Raw genomic sequence first — 19609 nt, 5'->3', positions numbered from 1 at the left:
TACAGACTTTCGCTTGCACAATTGATTTGAAGAGCTTTCTGGAGGGCACTTTACACGGATGAGCAAGTTCACTGAGCACAATGATCATTTATTTTAAAATATACTTCAATTATAATTCATTGATTGAGAAAAATATCACTGATTGTGAGAAATATTGATCTAAGTCTCCAGAATCCTCTATCAGGAGTCCTCTCTGAATATCTAAAGATGGTCTTAAGGGAATCATAAATCATGAATATTATTATAAATTTCACTTTCTTTCCTTCTAAAAATATAAAACTTTTACAAAATAATGTTTTTATTTTTAGTTACATTTTGCTTATATTTGGCTTTCATTTCTTTCACAACTACATACATATATAATATTTCAAAAATACACGGATTAAGTAAAATTAAATTAGAACACGTACGACTTTTCGTGTATATTTAAGGCATCTTCGGTTGCTTGGCAAGTGAAGCTGTATTAAGTGGATCCAAGAAAAGGTACATTGGTGACGTATAAAAATGAGAAACTGAGGTGACTTATCTCTTATTAATTTAATTTTTAACTAATAGTTGTATCGTCTTTGGCGATTCGTGTAGTGAACGGCCAAGAGGAAGGCCAGCAAGAGAATGGCAGCCTGAAAAATAGAAATTGGCAAATTAATAAGAATCTCATTTAAGAGTGTAAGCTAATATAACACCCACATTGAAGCCAAACAAACTCCACTTCAAATAGCTCAATGTGGTCTCCTCATCCGAGAAGGACTCCTCCACTCTGGCAAGGCAGCCCTGTACGTAGAGATTCAGGGGATTCACGCAACTGTTTTCCTTGCAACAGCTGTTGGGCACTGTGTTGTTCCAGTACTTGATGTTTAAGTAGTCCTGGGCACTCTCGCGTCCACAGCAGTGGTACTGAAGAGAAAGAAAGGTATTAAATAGAAATTAATCATCAAGCGAAGAATGGTATTTGAAAGCATTTCATTTATGTGGATTACTGTTTAACAAGAAAATGCCATTGAATAATGGAATGGATCCCATAAATAATACCAAATTGTATTAAATCAAGAAATTAAGGTTAAATTATTAAATTATCTTTTCTGAATTTAATTGGTCCTATCTATGAATCATCAGATTTTGCTATAACCAATATTTATATGTGTATATTTATATATATGCATATAACACTAACACTTTCTTATAAGAGCTAATTCCTGAAACACAGGAAAGCGACTATATCCTGAGATTATTTGCAATAATTTTGATATAAGGAAAGTCAAACAAATGCTAAATTATTGAAAAATAAATACATCATGCTGCTAATTTAATATGATTTTCCATGCAGTAGCATTGCTATTTCAATGAACATATTTAGTAATTATTTCAACTTTTCTAAACATATGTCTATTTATCTTTGGTAATTGTATAATAAGAAAGATGAATAATAAGCTTTTAATCATCCTACTAAGCTAATAGAGCTAATACAGACAGCTTATATTAATATAATATAAAATTGAAATAAAACTACTTCTCCAATTAAGTTGTAAAAGATATTTGAGCTATAGGTAAACTTTTTTTTTGTTCAAAAATTAAAATTAAGATAGCTGCATTTTTAAGATAGCTGCGTCGAAGTTGCGTGCAAAAGCTAAGCAAATTATACTGTAAAAAGACGTTTTAAAAGTGAATTAAGGATCTTATAAGATTCGTTTTCAATTTGTTTCTAAATATTTCTACCACATATAAGTATAAAAGAAAGTTACTTCTTTAGCTAATTTACATTTATCCATGTCTGTTAGTAAGAAAATATATCTTACGGTGCTTTGAGTTAAATCCATACTGCCAGGCTGGGTCTGCTCCAGCTCCCAATTTTTCTCTACCAGTTGGAGAGCATAGTTCTTGAACACGCCTGTAGGATTCAGGATGATATAAGCCACGATGAGCAGTAGCAAAACTAGTAGGAGTGACACATACTAAAGGGAAATCCAGGATAGTTACTCATTCGGTATCTCATACAATTGCATAACTTACAGTCCACAGAATCCTCGGTGATTCACGAACAGCTCCGCAGCATCCGAACAGGGATGTCACCAGAATAGTTCCACCCAAGACCAGGGTGCCTATGGCATACGCCTCCGGAATAGCTCCCCAGCCGAGGCCGCCAAGAATAAGGACGAGGATGCCAATTATCTAAAATATTGTGGAAATATATTAAATAAGTAGAAGAATAAATACGCTTTATTAGGCAGTTCATATACCAATACTGGTATATGGGAGATTATTTATTGGGGGCGTTACTAATATCTACGTTAATAATGGCACATACTAAGTAATAATTGAAAGAACCCTGTAACAGATGGTTTATCAAGTTTCATAAGTTCTAATATTTTTTATAATTAAAACCACATACTTTGATATACTCCATGACTCTTATCTTTTTCTTTTAGTTTAGTGGTTTTTTTTCTGAGATTAATCAAAATAAAAAAATGTATGTGACTTTTGTGGCCTTGAGAAGGGCGAAAAACGTTTTTATAAATAGTAATAGACTAATTTAAGACTATTTCATCGCGATTGTCATAACGGCTGATTAATCCGGTTTCCATATTCGGTTCGTATTAGCTTTTGTAGCCAAGTTGGTATTCATGACGCATTTAGACAGTCTCGTTTCACCGCTTGACTGCCAAAGCTCTCCTCTTGGCTCAAGGAGCTCATATGCCGACCTGAAGCCATTAACAATAGACACTGGCTAGCAAACACGGAGAGCTGCGAAATGTAGTCATAAACCAAACACGCACTCAGATGATATCATCATCCACTGACCAGGTGTACGAACTGTCGAACTGCCTCAGAACATAGAGCCCCAAACATTGAAACTCTCCAAACATCAACATTTCAGACGCAATTATCCGGCTATGTGTACAGGCGAGGTATATACCACGAATCATTTGCCACATAGAATTCCATATGCAAATTCCGATTCCAAATTTGTGCTCTACTTACCGCCCATAAGGCATTGAAAAGGAACAGCGAGTACTTTATAGAGCCTGTTGCGCAACCCATTTTTTTTATTTTTTTTATTTATTTAAGAACTTTAAACTTCAGAGTTCAGCGAGAATGCAATCGAGGAGGAAAGCAACACGTGCGGCAGCTATCTGAGTTGCGGCAACTTTTTAAAATTTCGAGTTTAGGGCGGCGGCAACAGACAAAATCAGCTAAAGAGTGCAGACTTCTACCTCCGCGGTCACAAGCAAACTGAGTTCCCAGAGAAACTCTCTCGCTCAAAACCCGAACCAAGTCGATCGGCCCGAAGACCAAAGCCACCACCAACTCACTGTGGCGCAATCGCAAACATTTTCTGTTTAATATTCAAGTTCAATATATTAATACAACATCGCTTTTTAAAACATGAAAAAAAAATTTGGTAAAAAGCTAATAAACGATAAGACTAATCACTAAAAAACAAAAAGTGTCATACTTGTTTAGTCACATATTCGCTAAACAAGTAATCATTTTTGCCGTAAGAATGTGTATTTTGACCCACAGTGCTGTAACATCTGTCGAAGTAAACAAAAACAGCCGAGGAGCACACAATGACAAACAGTTAAGCATGCGTAAATTTGTACAGCCAACACTAAAATGGTAAAATTGTAGGTAATAATTATGAAATGTTAACCAAAAGATATATATTTTTAATCAAGGTAAGACCAAACGAAAATGTTCTTTGTAAATGACAAAAATTAACATTTCATTTCTTTTTAATTTAAAATCAACTTAGGGAGACTTGACTGTACTCTCAGTAAGTAAACACTTTGAGCAAAGTCAAAGAGCAAGAGCAAAACAAAATTTAGGCGGGGAACAAACTCTATTGCTGTGTGTTGTTGTCGTTCGGAAGCCAAACAAACAGAAAGTCAGGAGGGAAAAGCTCGTAGAGCGGAGCTGGTTATGCTTGGCAGAACTGAGACGATATTGAAGTTGAGGGTGAGCTCTATGTGCCAGATGTCCCATATCGGAGAGTAGGGTCTGTTCAGAAACCCCTTTTCTAACAATCTACAGGCGATCGCATTAAGCTCAGTGAGATTGATTCAACTCGATTGCGTCAGCGGCAAATCGGGGAATTAGCTCAGACTTCGATGAAGGGAGGAGAATTGTATCTTCTACAATAGAAACCTAAGATCAAAGAATCCCAAAACAGATGGGTAAACGGATCACTGTGGTTGTTCTGCTCTCAAAAAGTTTTGACCTATAAATGTAAACAAGAAAAAGAGATTCTGATACCCTCTTAGAGTTTCAGTATGACCATCGAGATTGCAAATCAATCTACTGGGATCGGGCTCTATTTAATTAATGAAAATATTGAATTCATCTGCGGTATTCAAAATCGTGTATATACAAATATTGTTATTCTGCTGAACTCTCCAATAACCCTCTAAATATATTGAACAGTAAAATTATTACAAATATTTTATGTGTCAAAAGCGTTATTTGTCCAGTTAAATCTGTATCGTATTTTATTAAAAAAAAAAAGTATTTAGTAACTGTAGCGAATGCGCTGCTTGCGGAATCGTCCGACCAAATAGAAGGCAGCAATCACCATCAGAACCTGCAGAAAACTAAACCGATTAGCTCCCTAAAGTATCAGAGACTCTTAATCCAACTTACGGTGATGCCCACTGCTACCCAGTTGGTGTCGTTGGCGTAGTTGAAAATCGTCACAAAGTTCTGGCTGGACTTCTGGACACATCCAGTGGTATAGTGGAGCTTCTGAGTGTCTGAATGGGGATAACAGCTTGAGGGTAAGGTTTTACGACCGATGGCCACATAGTCGTCGGGGCTGTCACGTCCGCAACACTCATACTGAAAAATTAGGAAGATTATTTCGAGGATATAAAAAACCAATGGACCTTAAATACGAACCACTTGTTGGTAAATATCCATTGCGCCAGGTGCCACCAGCTCCTCGTTCCATTTCATCTGAACCTCCTCGGCGGCGAACTTCTCTATGTACTCCTCGCTAAACCTGAATCCGAAGATGCCCAGCAAGCTGATAATCAGCTGACCCAACAGTAGAAAACCATACTGTATTGGCATTTCGCACACAAATAGCAATATCAGTAAATTATTAACGGAGAAGATTGGAGAGCGTCTTGCACTCACCGTTGCGGTCATGCACACGTTCTCCTGGCAGATTCCACAGCATCCGAGAATAGCCGACACAAAGATAATGCCACCGAGTCCATATAGGAACACGATGTACGCGAGAGGGGCTTTCGAGAGGGCTAACGTGGCGATGGCTATCAGGGAAAGACCTGAAAGCTGTAAGGGTATCGAAGGGTCAAGAAAGGCAGTTTAGATTAGCTTTTCGGTAACGACAACGCTAGGTAATGCCATTGACTCTACTCGAGTAGACTGCTATTTGTATGAGTCATTTCTTAAAATGATTAATTATTAAAAGATTTCTTAAAATACATTTCAGAAAATATTGTTATAAACAAGAATATAAGACATAATGCTAACAACATTTAACTCTGTTCATTGTTTCCAACAACCATTGCTTACGAATTACATTTTAATCCTAAATCAAAGTCAAATAACAATATAAGCTTAAAACAAGTTTTGTGAAACAAGAAATCTTGTTTCAACATTCCCAGGTATTCTCATGCAAATGTGATCAATTTTGCAACATATGGTAAAGTCGTAAAGCATTTTTAGATCAAACAAAATGGAGGCTAGAGGAATGTATTTGGGGGTAATTATTGAAGTACGCCAAATGTGTTTCATATCTGACAACCGAAAAAATATATATATTTAACATTCAGTGCCTGAATAACTTATCGATTCTGTGAAACCGGAATGGGAGCCTGATTGTCAAGAGATTGCAAATATGCATGAATTTAAATCCTATTGGGAATATAATATTATATATTATTCCCCTTATTCATGTGGTTAAGGGCACTTGTTGCACTTGTTGAAAGGTTTAAAATAGGATTTTCAGAAGTATTTTGAAGCCAATAAAGTACATTTTTCCTGAATATTCTGATATATATTATAGTTAAGTCCACTGATTTTTATTAATATTTTAATATTTTTCTACTAATTAATATTTTAAATATAATGACCTAGTGTTTGGTGTTTTGTTGTACGAAATATATCAATAATTTAAGTTTTTAGGTATTTGAATCTAAAAACCTTGCGTTACTAAAATGACTTTAAGCTCCAGCAAATGACGCTATCTATTGGTAGCAATTTATTTTTAACGTCGGTGCAGAAAGTAACGGGTACCTGATATTCGAGGCAATCGACTTTAAAGCTCTTTTTGAAATATAAACTCTTTTGGGAATACACATATAAGCCATTAACATTCGTATTTGCAATAAAAACTGGTATTTATCAAACAAAACTTTAAAAAGTATGTTTCTTACTTGCTTAATAGCAGAATCTATTAAAACTTAAACTTATTTAAATAAACTAATAATAGTATATTTATGCCACAACTTACCGCATTCAGGGTATTGAGTGTGTTAAGGAAACACTTAACACAACCGGAAGTCCAACCCATCTTTGTGCTTTAACTTAGCTGTTCAAGACTGAAAAACGCGAAAAGAAGAATCGACTGGAAGAACAAACCAACCAGCCCGAAGTTCGGAATGACAATGAATTTGAAATTGAAATATTCCGCCGACAGAGAAAGAGATAAAGACCCGATCTTCTCTCTCTTTTTCCATTCTTCGCTCTTGACCGATGAATTCTTTGGGTGAGAAATCAAAATGCTAAGAACTCGTTTAGGCTATGGAAAGTATTTATTTCTAATGGCAATTTAGCTAATTTGGTTAACTTTTTTTTTTAGCAATATTCATGCTGGGGTGTCCTCGGCCATCAGTCGTTGATGGGGGTCTCCTCGTCCTTTATCTTGGTTTTGGCATACTTGCGAGCTTTGCCCAAATTGTAGGCAGTGAACAGGCCCAAAAACTGCAAATAAAATACATAACTGATTTTGAATTTCAATGGGACTATAAACTTCTGAGCAATATCATTAATTTTAAGAAATTTAGTACGTTTAATTATATTAATTCAATACCAATCAGGCTGTAGCGCTGTTCCTTGTTTGGCAAACATCTGACATCATTCAAGAAAATATTAAATGAGGTAAGACACCGAATACCGGCGTAGTTAAATATTGTCGAAATTCAAATAAGAAAGAAACCAGAAATGGCGCCAAAAATGACTCTGACTCAAAATGAAAAACAGAACGAAATTCGAACATTATAATCTCATAAAAATATATATCTTTTCAGTCTAAGCATTCCTCACCTCCAAAACAATGATGGCCATGCAGCTGTAGTAGTTGAGGTCCGCCTGCATCCTTAGATTTGCAGCCGCCTTAGTGGAGCAGCCCTCCTCGTAGACATGGGCCGGCTTGGAGCAATCAAAGGCATAACAGCAGCTGCTGGGCAGAGCGCCTTGCTCCTCGCCGAGATAGTCCTGCGGTCCCTCCAGCCCACAGCACCCAAATAAACTGTGCACCGGCTGCATCTTATCGTCGCTGTTCGTCTTCCGATCGAACAGGTCGCGCATACGATCTGCAAACTGGCCCATCAGCTGTTCCCGCATCGCCGTGAAGGCAAACAGGTAGGATCCCAGCGCGGCAATGACCAGGCCACTGAAAATCAGATACTAGAGCAAGAACATTACTTAAATGTTGTCCAGTTTAAAGAGGAACAGCTTACTCACGTATATGGAATACTTGTAGGACTCCTTCAGGGCCACGTACATGCCCAGGAAAGCGACTCCGAAGACAGCCACTCCGCAGAGGGCTGAACCATAGCTTCCGTAAGTGGAGACTGCTGAGCCCCAGGTGACCACGCCACAGGAAAAGAAGAACACGTTACATGTCTAAGGATATAATAATAATAAGGGAAAATAGTTAGTTACTCCGTTTAATTGTTTAGTTAAAAAGTTGTTTTGCTTAAACTTGTAGTACAACTTAGTAAAATTGCACAGATTGCATATATTTTGTATCCAGTAACTACTTTCAAACGAAACCCCATTAAGTTTTACTATAGTAAAGCAAAGTCATAAATAAATTTTAAGTTTAGCCATTTAAATAAATTCCATATTTAAGTATTGTTAGGTAAAATAAATACGAGTGTATCCATAAGACCAGTAAATAGAGAGAATTTTGCAGTCGGGGATCTACACGCAGCCCATTTTTTGATGATTTTAATTATTTTCTAAAATTTGTTCTTACGTTTGAAAGATTTCTCTGACATTTATATTCCTATAAACCGAATGGCATAATTAATTTATTAAATCATTAACTAGACGTTTAGGCGACAGAATCTTTTCATAACTCATTTGGGTTTTAAAATTAGTGAAAAAAGCTTTTGAAAAATGAACTTAAATATATATTATATATGATTTCTTAGACTCTTAGCCCCATAGCGTGTTCTAGATGAAAAGGTCATCTCGGCTGAACTTTCCACAAAATGAGTTACCTTTACTAAGCCCCTACATTTTAATATAAATTCTTGATCCTAGAACCTAATGATTAAGAACAATTAAATGCATTTCACTCCTAGCACTTCTGTTATTAGATTGTTTAGCCAATCCTTGACATTTGCAGACAATAGACAATAACCCCAAGCATATATAATGCGAAATTAATTTACCACAACGTAATAATAATTTAAATTTGCGTAAGCCGCCAGACAGAGTGGGGAAAGTGCCGTTTTTAGACGTTGGGGCATTTGTAAACAGCTGGCCGGCGGAATTATGTAAATATGTGAAGAGGTATTATTTATAAATATGTTTAAGATTGCATCGATTTGTTTATAGTCTCTGGCAGACTTTTGGCAATAATAATATCTGCTCTCTTGGGTAAAATTTGCACTTGAGCACATTATTGATTTTTCGGCTCATTTTTCGCATCACCGGGTGTTGTGCAAGACTCACATTTGGGTCATTTGGCCGCGGGATATGGGAAAATGCGCATCTTTTTTCACTTACCACAATCAGAATGCATGTGGCCAGTAGGCCGTACTTCCAGGGCGTTATGGCAAACGACTTCTCCATGATGCAACCCAACCAACAGGGCAACTGGGAAAACAGTTATCCAAGTCCCTGGCTGACGATTAAATGGATTTGTTGACCTCAGGGGGCAGTCTGGAAACTCGCTCGATTCGCACTATGCCTCTGGATTGGGGTTGGGCATTGTTTACCTGTCTTTATAGTAACTTTGAACCCGCACCTCTAAGCCCTCTCCAGAATGGGGCTTGTGTGGATGCCACAAGAGCTGACCTGCGACTGAGCCAAAAAGTGAGAGAACCAGGTGCCGCAGGCACTCGTCGCATATTCACCACCGACGAGGGTTGAGAACCCAGCGGAACCAAAACAAACAGCGAACTATCATCAACGTGGTGACAATGACGCAGGCGCGCTTGAAAATTACCATACAGGGTGTCTTTTTGATTAACTGTTTAAACTAACTATTTAATTTTAAGCCTAAGACTAACAATACACTATCTTTGTAAGCTTATCACTACTTCGAATTCATTTTATAGCTTTTTAAGTAACTCGTTTTAAAGGCGTTTTATTAGCAGAAGTAATAAAATAGAATATATCAATAATTTTCATTATGATTTAATAAAAACTTATTGGCAATGAAACATGATGTATTTTTATTGAATTTCACATTTGCTCGAGAATAGCAGTAGACTTTAATCAACTCTACTAAGAGACTAAATTATCTACATAAATATAACGAACTTAAAAAAACACTTCTTGTGCAAATAATTGTTATTAAAGTAAAAAGAAATCTTGTTACTAATTATTCTGATTATTATTAATTGCATTATAAAATAATTGTAATTCATAAATAATGTAACTGATAAAAAGCAAAGTTTCCGAGTGTATACATATTCATGTACATATATGTATGTAAATATCCCTTGACAACGATATACAAAGAACGACGAGATATCAACAAAACGACTAACGGCGAGTAACATTCTGGCGAATAAAGTAAAAAACGATGGAGAAGGTTAAACCGAAGACGATAAGTTCAGCGAAAGAAGTTGAAAACAACGAGAGAAGCAACGAGGACACAAAGAACGAGAGGGAGCATTCGGGAAGATCTGGCGATGTGAAGGCGTGCTTAAGCAGGGAAAAAACAACAAGACGACGGTCATAACTCAATTTAAGCATGTTGTTAAATAATATAATTATCAAATTTAAACGTAAAAAATATCACCACATATATTATTTATCCGTTTGTCCGTGCACCAGTCGAGATCCAGAGAGCTAAAACAATGGGGAAGTAAAGATTCATATGAAAAAGGATAGAGGGATAACAGATCGATTTCAACATTTGATATTTACAGTATTTTTTGGCTGATTTGCTTTTAAAAGTTTTTAAAAATCGATAAAAAATTAAAAGAACTACGAGCTCTTTATATTGCTGTTACAAGACCATTTTTTTAATAACACCATCTCGGTTGTTAATGATTTTAAAGCCAATAATACTCCGAATATGTGTAATTACAATTAGCATTATTATCAGACCACGATGATCCATTCATCCATTCATCCATTAGTCGACATCCATTATCGCTGTTATTATTGGAAAATTAGCCCAGAAACAAGCTAAATATGAACTGAAATGAATCAGCTTTCAGTGGCGATAAAATGAGTAACTTGGCAGGAACACTTTTTGGATTATTGTTGGGCGTGCAATGTCTGACAGAGTTGCATGTTCGTATGAAAGTCAAGGCACTCTATATATATTTTAATTAGGAATTATCCAATCAACAGGGAGTCTTCATCCTGTTCACAAATGTGACCTGCGAGAGCAAGGATCTCAGCATTAGTGTTGTGGAGTACTGCGAGGTGACGTCTCTGGGAAAGACCAAAAACAGTGTTAGACTACGGTACACTATGCCCAAGCCAGTCTTTAAGAACATAGGGGTAATTTGTCGATATGGGAAGTATAATATTTAGTTTCAGAAACTTCCCATTACAGTTCCACTTTCAGCTGATGACGAAGGGCAGTGAAAGTATCAACGGAGTTTCCAATTGGCAACCGTTCCTCTATGGCATGAACCTTGACATGTGTCGATTCTGGAAGAACCGGCACAACTATTTGGCCAAGATGGTATTTGAACTTATAGAAGGTCACTCCAACCTGAACCACAGTTGCCCCTATTCGGTGAGTAAGGTCCCATCTAATTTATAACTGATGAACATCATCTGGAAAATATTTATTTTTAGAATGAAAAATTCATCGCCATCGATGGCATTACAAATACTGATATATCCAGCAAGATCCGCGGTATTCCTTTGACCAAGGGCTCCTACGCCTTGTTCACCAAGTGGTCAACGGAGAACATTACTCGAGTTTTGACCAAATTCTACTTTGATGTCTTGAGTGTTTAACAAGATTCATGATATATCTTTTGATCAATTTAAAGTTTCTTTAACTCAAAGCGTTAAGTTTTTAAAAAATTTGGAAAATAAAAGGCAATAAATTACTTAATTTTGAAACAGATTTACTGGGTTACCAACTCATTAGTAAACAGTTGTTATTTTCAAATTTTAACAATTGATTAGAAAACCAGCTTAAAGTTTATCATTAACTAATACTTAGATGACTTAGATAACGATTTACATCCAGACGGCATTATTGCGTCGACTCTGGTTCTTGACGCTGCTGTAGAGCAGCCAACCGAAAACAGCTCCCACAGCCTAAAAAGGGAGAAGTCAAAAAATATATACACACGCGTCTATATATGAGGAAATGATCTAACTAACCTCTCCGATGACGAGCAGCCAACAGACGATCTTAAACACCAGCAACTTATCGTCCAGATACTTGATGAACTCAGCCTTGCAGCCGGTCTTGAAGACCCTGCTCTGTGTGTCCAGGCATTTGTTGTCCAAGCAGCAGCTATTGGGTATTCCATGATGGATGATCCAGTAGTCCTCTGAACTATTGACACCGCAACACTGCAGCCAGGTCTCGTAGTAGGCCAGGGCTCCCGTCTCGTTGCGTTCCGACTCCCAGAGGCGGTCGAAGCCCTCGTTGATGCTGCCCGAGATTCCGTCCTTGGTGCCGTGAGAGGCCATGCTGAGGAAGAGCAGCTGGGAGAGGATCAGCAGCACCACGGCACCTACATACTGATGAAGGAGATGAACAGTTAGATCAGTAAAGTAGTTTAGATAGATATCCGTGGGTAAGTTTTATGAACAATAGGTGAGTCATGGCACAGTTTAAAATGTACTTCGAAAACATTAAGAACTTAATAACTCAGTATTAACATACAGAATAATCTAGACAAAGAGTAAAACTTATTATTTAGTTAGGAAATGGACTGTACTTACGATCAAGAGCCTAACAGGAGCCTCGTGTATGGCGGCCAGGCAGCCGAAGATGGCAATGATCAGGATGACAACGCCCAGGGCAATGATGAGGCCGCCGGCCACATTTTCACCAATGCTGACAGCATTCTCGGCGGCGGAGATCAAAAAGAAAATTCCGAAGGCGATCAGCACCAGACCGAGCACCTGTGGAAATCACAGCCAGTCAGGTGAGCATTCATAAATCTCTCAGGTCTCAGGCTACTCACGGAATACACAAAGTTAAGCAAGAGCAGCAGATGCTTCACTGTAGTGGCACCCAGACCCATGATTACTGTGAATCAAACTCAAGATGCGACTGGAGACTAGAGATTGACGAAATCAACAAAGTCAACAACAAAATCAATGAAGGCAACCAGAATGCATCAGAGGAGGCTTTACATATATGGCTATATGGCCAGCAGCCAGTTTGAGATACGTATCCGTCGAAAGACAATGGTGCTCGGCAAGAATCTTTCCACTTCTGACCGCCGTGCTTCAGCTGTGCGAATAAACTGGCACCAAAGTGCGACGAAAACCGAAACAGTGTGTTTTGTTTTGACTAAAACAACGATCGGCGATCGACGACCGACTCACCTCTCGCACAGTCTATCTATAAATTGGTGAGGAAAATCGAGAGCGCGACATCGCCCACTTGGCGAGCTTTTCTTGATTATCTCCGGATCGAAATCCCCACTCATTTTGTTTTTCTGCTGGCCAACAATTTCTTGTAAAAGTTTTGGTCAATGGCAACCAACGGGTTTATTTATTTTCATTTCGATTTTAGGCATTTTCTAGGCGTGGGCGTTAGTTTACAGTTTTATGAATGAATACTGGATATCTGTAGCCTAACTTGACTAAGCAACGTAAACTACAATCACAATTCGCCAGGGCCCTCTGGCTAGGAAATTAGTCACAACAAATAACGATAATACAGCTCGTGCTAAACACCTAAAACTTATTTAATTATAGAATCGTATGCGGTCGCGATGATTGCGAATGCTGTCCGCCAGGTAGCAGGTGGTCACCGAGCCGGCAAACTGTAATTAAAACAAGATTCTATATATTTATACTATATTTATATAGATGTTCTGAAGATTAAGACAATTGATTGATGGAAATTTGTGCTACTCAATAAAGCCATGAACTAGGGGGTCAATAATGCTGGTTTAATGAGATATAATGGAAGAGCCCTGGCAAGATATTGGAATGTAAAACTAATGCTGAAAGTGTTTGATTTAAAATCAAAGAAAATATTGAATTAATTTGCTTTGAAATCAAATAGATTTTTGTAATACCAAAAAGTTAACTCAAACTGTAAGATAACAAGACTTAATTACCAGCCAATAAAATATAAACTAAAATAAAATCTTACCTCAAACAGTATTAGAAACCAACTTAGGGTATGAAAGTTCGCTGTCTTTCCGCTGACATACTCCTTGAACTTGACTTCGCAGCCGGACATGAAGAGATTCATGAGCTGGGTGCAGTCCCTATCGAGGCAACAGCTCGCTGGGGGCATCTTCTCGACATGCAGATAGTCCTCGGCACTGTTTCGACCACAGCAATGGAGCTGGTGATATGAAAATGTCTTTTAGCTAGCAGTTTTAGATATAGTTGAGACTTGACTAACTTACCCACTCCTCGTACGAGTGCAATGTGCTGTTGCCTTCGTGCCCCATGTCCCACAGATCATCGAATCCCTGTCTCAGGGAATCAGGCAAAGACTCGCGACTGGCGGCATAACTAATGCTGACCATCACAAACTGAATGATTAAGAGTAGGACCATTAGGACTGCATACTGAAATTGGTTTTATATAGTCGAATGATTAATTTATTTATGGTTTATAGATTTCAAGTCTCATTGCCTATATAACTTACACAGATCAACAAGCTTCTGGAATCTTTGGCCACAGCCACGGAGCCAAAGATGCTTGCCACTACGACGACGAAGCCCAGGAGGATGCAGAGATAAGCAGCCAGATCCTCGCCATTATCCAGACCCATCACCCTCTGCTGCTCAGAGAGGCTGTCCAGCAGCCAGGCGCCATACCAGATGAGCAGGCAGCCACCTAGCTAAACAGAGGCCACAATCACACTTCCTTTCAATGTCAGCAAATCGGGATCTATTTTAGGGACTTACGGCACAAATGCCACTGATGACACACAGAACGTATCTGAGCAGTCGGGTGGTGCAGTACATGACGCAGCTAGCCTTCGCTTTTCACGATTTTCAATATTTTCACAAGAGTTTTTCCGTTGGGGACGAGCACACCTTGAGCAGTGCCATCAAATCATCGACTAAAGTCGCATAATCTCCATTTGTTTGTTTGGGGCGACTGACAGAGCTGTCGTTGGGAAACGATTAACCCACAGATTCGTTGGCTGCTTCGGATTCTGTCGCCATACCATCTCATGCCATCCCATCCGGTCCGGTCCGAACCGTTGGCCAGATGCAGTGGCCAAAGAACACAGAACGAGGGCCGGTCCAAATAAATACTCTGGGGGAAATCAAAAAGCGAGCACGAGCCAAAGAAATACACATAGAGGCGCCCGCCCACGCTTTCCACAAAGATGAGACAGCATGTGTCCACCCTCACCTTCTGGCCGCCACTCCCCTCGCCTAATTAGCATGGGAATGATGTCAACAGATCTTCGGATGCCAACAACAAAGCACTCACTGATCTTCGAACAATTCTTTATTTTGATCTGACTTCTCGAAATGCTGTTACTCGTACACAAAATGGTTACTTAAGTCGAGCTTAGTTTAGGATTAAGTTACATTCTAAACGGAAAACATTCCGTTAAAGTTATCCAAAACTGATAAATAGAATACGATCAACGAGCTGCCTTCGGTCAACTTTGCTTAAGTAAATTTGTTTTGGAATCTCTATTGAGTTTTCAATTTGGGTATTTGTATGGAGAGTTCTTTGGCCTTAAGTATGCGCAACTTAAACTTGACTTTTGAAATGCATCAATTTCAAAACTTGTACTCAAACTCATTTTGTATAGTACTTCGAGCGTCGCCAGCGGTTCACAATGCTGTTGGCCAGGACGTAGGCCAACAAAGCGCAAATGATCTGTGAAAAGTCATTTATTTTTATTAACTATAATTTAGGTTTTATAAATCACTCACCTCCACTCCAACTAGCAAAAGGGAGACAAAATTAAATGTCGTCCAGCGATCGGCGATGAAGTCCAAGAACTTTTGCCGGCAGCCCTCGAGATTTAGTTTGTCACTTTCACTGTTGTAGCAACTGTTGGGGGCAAGCACGTAGTCCTGGGGTCCCACATTGCCGCAGCAGTCCAGCTAAATATTAAATAAAATTAAATTAAGAATACTAAATGGACTTCCCTCCTCCACTTACCCATCGTTCTAGGCTGGCGATCTCACTCTGATTTCCAGGCTTGATGGGCACGGGTTGATCGTGCCACAGCTGGTCGAATGTTTTGTCCACGTTGATCAGCAGCGAGGTTTGGAATACCCACAGGAAACCCACTACTATAACTTCCAGAACTATCAGGATAACCACAATAACCACGAACTGGAAAGGAAAAGGGAAGCTAATTATTATACCAGGTCATTTGAGGATTTAACAGAATGTTTACTTACCACCTTGGATGTGGCACTGCTTTCGCGTGCTGCTCCCAGAGCTCCAAATAGCGCGAACAGAACAACGACCACGCCCACGGCAATGATGACGAAGGCGGCCGTGTTGAAGTGCTCGAATTTGTAAATGATGTGTACTCCAAGGCCAATCACAACCAGGCCGAACAGCTGTCGATAGATCGAGGTGGGAAGTGGTTGATTGAAAAGTTAAATAAATTCAATTTTGCCCGAAAGGTGATAAAAACTTAGCGCCTGAAGGTTTGTGGTTGAGTCAATATGTAAATAAGGTTTCTTTTTAGAGAGAATAAGGGGAAGTTCTACAGGCATTCGATTCGTAGATTAAATCTTATTTCCAACAACTCCTCCTCACAACCCTGCTTACTCATAAATGAAACCATATTCATCACATTACGTATACGCAGAGTTGTCTCCTGAAATCATACGCCTCTCACTTTTCGAATGCATGTTGCTGGTTGCATTTTAAAATTACCCCAATGACTCACTAAATCCACAAACACAACGCGATATTTCGCACTCTCTTGCCACATGTAGACTTGTTTGTAATTTTTGCATTTGGCAACTTGCCCAAGGAAGCGCCAAGAATACGAAAACTATTCTTCTACCGAAAGTAAGTTTTCGAAATGCGTAGTAATTATAAATATACAGTGATGATGTTTGCACACGACAACCTGTTGCCGCCACCAATTTGTAAATTATTTCCACAATTGTCCGAGGGGCGAACAAGAAAACCAGTCGGCAAATATGTTGGCTTTGAACGTGCCTAGTTTTCTGTTTGCTTGCTTGTTTGTTTGTCACCCGAGCTGAATGGGCCCGGCTTAGGAAAAGCTTACGTTTCAGTCGGCAGCACCAATTTGGCTCAAAGCCTACGAGGTAATTATGAATGATTTCGACGATTAATAACGGCAGCCATGGCTGATTTCAGGTGTAATCCCCGTCTTGGTTAGCCCTAAACAGGGCGTAACTTCGATTCTTGGCTCTGGCCAAAAGGCAGTTAGATAAATATTCACTTAAGGCGGCTTTTAATGAGCTTTGTTGCCCAATAAGGCAGCGGAAAAATATCATTTACATTAATAGAGTTACAATCGAACTGCGGAGTCAACACTGGGCCATCAATTAATGTTTACGAGGCAATAGAGATGAGCTGTAGACCAGCCGACACGTAGCACTCACACATCTGGAACTGTTTTGTGGATAGCCCCAGGGGCATTCAACGCCATTTAATTGTAATCCATTAAGCTCTGGCGCCCAAAAACCAGCCAAGATCCAACAACAAGGCACGTTCCTCAGGGCTCGCAAATCGGAAACAAACAAATCGTATTATTTGGAAGGAAGGGAAGCGAAGCATGCCACAATCTGAATTTACTGAGCACCCTCGAACCATAATTAGACTTTGTAATTGAGTGCCGAGTTTTGTGACTTAACTCGAAGCAGAGCCTCATGATCGCTGTTTACACGGGGACTAGGTCCACTCAACTTTCTGATATCTAAAGCAGAATATTACGCCTGTCGCGATTATTTAATGTGCCAAAAGAGACACTCAGGTGGTGGCCAATAAACACGATAAGGAAAGCTATGAGTTGGCAACAAACAATCAGCTAAGTTTTATTAATTTGCTCTCGTTTCCCCACGCAGACTGGCAATTAAACGCAATTATCATCAGCGTAACCAAGGTCGGACTTTAGTAGAACACTGCGGCTAAGTAATTTGCATATTAGATGATAAGCCTGGTACTACTCTACTGAGTAGGCAGATCAAATGCCAATGTCAGAGAGCCAAATAAATGTCCAAAAACGTGTCGCGACACAGATTTATGTGGGTTTCTGTCGGCAGGGGCTCACTAAAGGCCGAGACACAAAGGTTGGGCCCTACCCTAAAACAGAATGAAGTAATTTCAATCGGGGGCTCCAGCATAATTGAAATCTCTCAGCGCGCAAATCAAGAGTTAACTCGCCTGGAACCAAATCCGGAAAATCGCGCATACGCCGTGTGGCCCTGCGATGCTAGCTGGCATTTCCTCAGCCTTCAGCCGCATTCCATTTAAATCAAAAGCCAAAAAGATGCCCAAAACGTCTAGGAAATGACATCAACAAATATATATACCGATATATATGTACGTAACCAAAATCTGTTTCAAGTAAATCCAACTAAAATAACAGCAAAAATCTAATAAAAATTCTATATATTTCTGTTCAGGGTTAAGTGCTGGCGTGGGTGACCAAGTTTCGACTTGGCAGCCATTAAATGAAAAAAAAAGTTGAAAAGACCCAAATAAGAAATCAACAAAAAAATAAACAAAACAAGTTCAAATATATTAAATCATTTTTTAAAGATATTTTTAGTCTGAAACAAATTTGCCAAAAGAATTTCTCTTCATCTCGATGAACTAGATATCCAGCAATAAAAGTTCTTTCATGAATATTAATGTACGATGAGGCTGCGGCTCAAATTTTATTAGCTGCGCCTAAATTTGCATCAAAATGGGGCAAAAAAAATAACAAAATGCCAAAACTAAAACCTTCAATAACAATTTAAATGCTCGCCGCGTAAATGAAAAACTATTTGACTAGCAACGAAATATCTGTGTTTGTTTTCTTTGCTATTAAATAAACAAAAGACCACATCAAAGACTGATGGATCTCTGAATGAACTTGGCCAAAGCTGGAGAACATTTCTTGGGCAAGATCTGGCATTTGGCCAGTGGCGGGCCAAACTCAAGTCATTTTCCGGCAATTAGCCTTGGCTAGAGCTTTAGCTTAGTTTATGTTTTCTTGCATTTTGGGGTCACCAAAGATGCCCCACAGAAGTCGCAAAAGATACTTTTCTTTTCAGCTTGTACTTCATCTTTTTAGCTCCCTCTACTTACGGCATAGATAATATCCCAGAGAAGGGCAAAACCCTTTAGAACATTCGTAGAACAGGCCATCTTAGCCAGTCCAATAACTTTTAGAGTCAAAAAAAACTAGCAGGTACTCGTAGTATTTATAACACTTGGCAACAACTCGCGGCTTGTTGACAATTCGAAAATATTTATATTGATCCTAACGGTTGCCGGGGTTACCCAAAACGGGGCTCATGTTCACCGTTCGACTGTTAACTGAAAACTGTTCCGATGTTTCAACTTTGTTGATGGCGCGAAAAGCGTTTGGCGAAACAAACGGCGGCAAAACGGAACGAAAGCTTCGCCACGAGTGGAAACGAAACGTTTGGCCGCAAAACCGCGCAATGTTTTCTTATTTTATTTTTGCTCAACTAAATATTTACGTATATATATTCGTTAGCATGTATATTTTGTATATATACAAACAGAAATAGATGACGAACTATTTGAATAAAACAAGAGAGAGCGCTTCTCTGTGCTATTTATACCCATTACTTGAGAAGTTCTAGGGTATATGGTATTCGTGCAGAAATGTGTAACAGGGAGGAAACATACTGCTCACTTTACTAAAAGGATGTGAGATATAGTTTTTATAGATAAATTTAATAAGTTACCAAGCTCTGTTCTCTTTTAGCATTTAAAATATGATTTTTGAATATATACTTTCAAAAATATTTAGTTTTTAATGAAAAGAACTTCATGTTAAGTTAATTAATAACCTTCCATATTTCATATC

General features: G+C 38.7%; 7 protein-coding genes across 12 annotated transcripts; 1 reads left to right on the top strand and 6 right to left on the bottom strand.

Moving 5' to 3' along the window:
- Positions 1 to 301: 301 nt before the first annotated feature.
- LOC108112192 (protein late bloomer) lies at positions 302 to 3244 on the bottom strand. The gene is made up of 5 exons (XM_017222004.2): positions 2977 to 3244; positions 2008 to 2166; positions 1794 to 1949; positions 688 to 894; positions 302 to 620 (listed from the first exon to the last, which is right to left on the bottom strand). The coding sequence occupies exons 1-5, from the start codon at positions 3034 to 3036 to the stop codon at positions 549 to 551; spliced, it is 654 nt and encodes a 217-aa protein (XP_017077493.1). The 5' UTR covers positions 3037 to 3244; the 3' UTR covers positions 302 to 548.
- A 1146-nt stretch (positions 3245 to 4390) lies between these two features.
- On the bottom strand, positions 4391 to 6612 carry LOC108112892 (protein late bloomer). Its single transcript, XM_017223248.2, has 5 exons — positions 6473 to 6612; positions 5131 to 5289; positions 4891 to 5052; positions 4636 to 4830; positions 4391 to 4576 (listed from the first exon to the last, which is right to left on the bottom strand). The coding sequence occupies exons 1-5, from the start codon at positions 6530 to 6532 to the stop codon at positions 4505 to 4507; spliced, it is 648 nt and encodes a 215-aa protein (XP_017078737.1). The 5' UTR covers positions 6533 to 6612; the 3' UTR covers positions 4391 to 4504.
- A 139-nt stretch (positions 6613 to 6751) lies between these two features.
- LOC108112888 (23 kDa integral membrane protein) lies at positions 6752 to 9270 on the bottom strand. 3 transcript variants are annotated; one of them, XM_017223244.2, is made up of 5 exons: positions 9192 to 9270; positions 8980 to 9069; positions 7705 to 7866; positions 7285 to 7647; positions 6752 to 6942 (listed from the first exon to the last, which is right to left on the bottom strand). In XM_017223244.2, the coding sequence occupies exons 2-5, from the start codon at positions 9043 to 9045 to the stop codon at positions 6850 to 6852; spliced, it is 684 nt and encodes a 227-aa protein (XP_017078733.1). In that variant the 5' UTR covers positions 9046 to 9069; positions 9192 to 9270; the 3' UTR covers positions 6752 to 6849. The 3 variants fall into 3 exon arrangements, with proteins under 3 accessions (XP_017078733.1, XP_017078732.1, XP_017078731.1); XM_017223243.2 differs by having other exon boundaries at positions 8980 to 9135; positions 9192 to 9251; XM_017223242.2 differs by having other exon boundaries at positions 8980 to 9265.
- A 1386-nt stretch (positions 9271 to 10656) lies between these two features.
- On the top strand, positions 10657 to 11403 carry LOC108112127. The gene is made up of 4 exons (XM_017221878.2): positions 10657 to 10722; positions 10783 to 10935; positions 10991 to 11176; positions 11239 to 11403. Exons 1-4 carry the CDS (start codon positions 10657 to 10659, stop codon positions 11401 to 11403), a joined length of 570 nt encoding a protein of 189 aa, XP_017077367.1.
- A 92-nt stretch (positions 11404 to 11495) lies between these two features.
- On the bottom strand, positions 11496 to 12665 carry LOC108112887 (tetraspanin-9). The gene is made up of 4 exons (XM_017223241.2): positions 12594 to 12665; positions 12349 to 12531; positions 11779 to 12144; positions 11496 to 11712 (listed from the first exon to the last, which is right to left on the bottom strand). Exons 1-4 carry the CDS (start codon positions 12651 to 12653, stop codon positions 11632 to 11634), a joined length of 690 nt encoding a protein of 229 aa, XP_017078730.1. The 5' UTR covers positions 12654 to 12665; the 3' UTR covers positions 11496 to 11631.
- A 441-nt stretch (positions 12666 to 13106) lies between these two features.
- LOC108112886 (protein late bloomer) lies at positions 13107 to 14663 on the bottom strand. Of its 4 annotated transcripts, none has more exons than XM_017223236.2 (5): positions 14508 to 14663; positions 14246 to 14440; positions 14001 to 14165; positions 13739 to 13936; positions 13107 to 13422 (listed from the first exon to the last, which is right to left on the bottom strand). In XM_017223236.2, the coding sequence occupies exons 1-5, from the start codon at positions 14565 to 14567 to the stop codon at positions 13330 to 13332; spliced, it is 711 nt and encodes a 236-aa protein (XP_017078725.1). In that variant the 5' UTR covers positions 14568 to 14663; the 3' UTR covers positions 13107 to 13329. The 4 variants fall into 4 exon arrangements, with proteins under 4 accessions (XP_017078725.1, XP_017078726.1, XP_017078727.1 ...); XM_017223237.2 differs by having other exon boundaries at positions 13107 to 13403; XM_017223238.2 differs by having other exon boundaries at positions 14001 to 14129.
- Positions 14664 to 15041: 378 nt separating this feature from the next.
- Positions 15042 to 19105, bottom strand: LOC108112890 (23 kDa integral membrane protein). Its single transcript, XM_017223247.2, has 5 exons — positions 18859 to 19105; positions 15978 to 16142; positions 15733 to 15909; positions 15501 to 15674; positions 15042 to 15444 (listed from the first exon to the last, which is right to left on the bottom strand). The coding sequence occupies exons 1-5, from the start codon at positions 18916 to 18918 to the stop codon at positions 15364 to 15366; spliced, it is 657 nt and encodes a 218-aa protein (XP_017078736.2). The 5' UTR covers positions 18919 to 19105; the 3' UTR covers positions 15042 to 15363.
- Positions 19106 to 19609: the final 504 nt, after the last annotated feature.

The sequence above is a fragment of the Drosophila eugracilis genome, unplaced genomic scaffold (assembly GCF_018153835.1).
Source record: "Drosophila eugracilis isolate 14026-0451.02 unplaced genomic scaffold, ASM1815383v1 contig_90, whole genome shotgun sequence".
NCBI classification, from domain to species: domain Eukaryota; kingdom Metazoa; phylum Arthropoda; class Insecta; order Diptera; family Drosophilidae; genus Drosophila; species Drosophila eugracilis.
The sequence above is the reverse complement of the archived record's forward strand: the minus strand, read 5'-3'. Positions and strand labels throughout refer to the sequence as shown.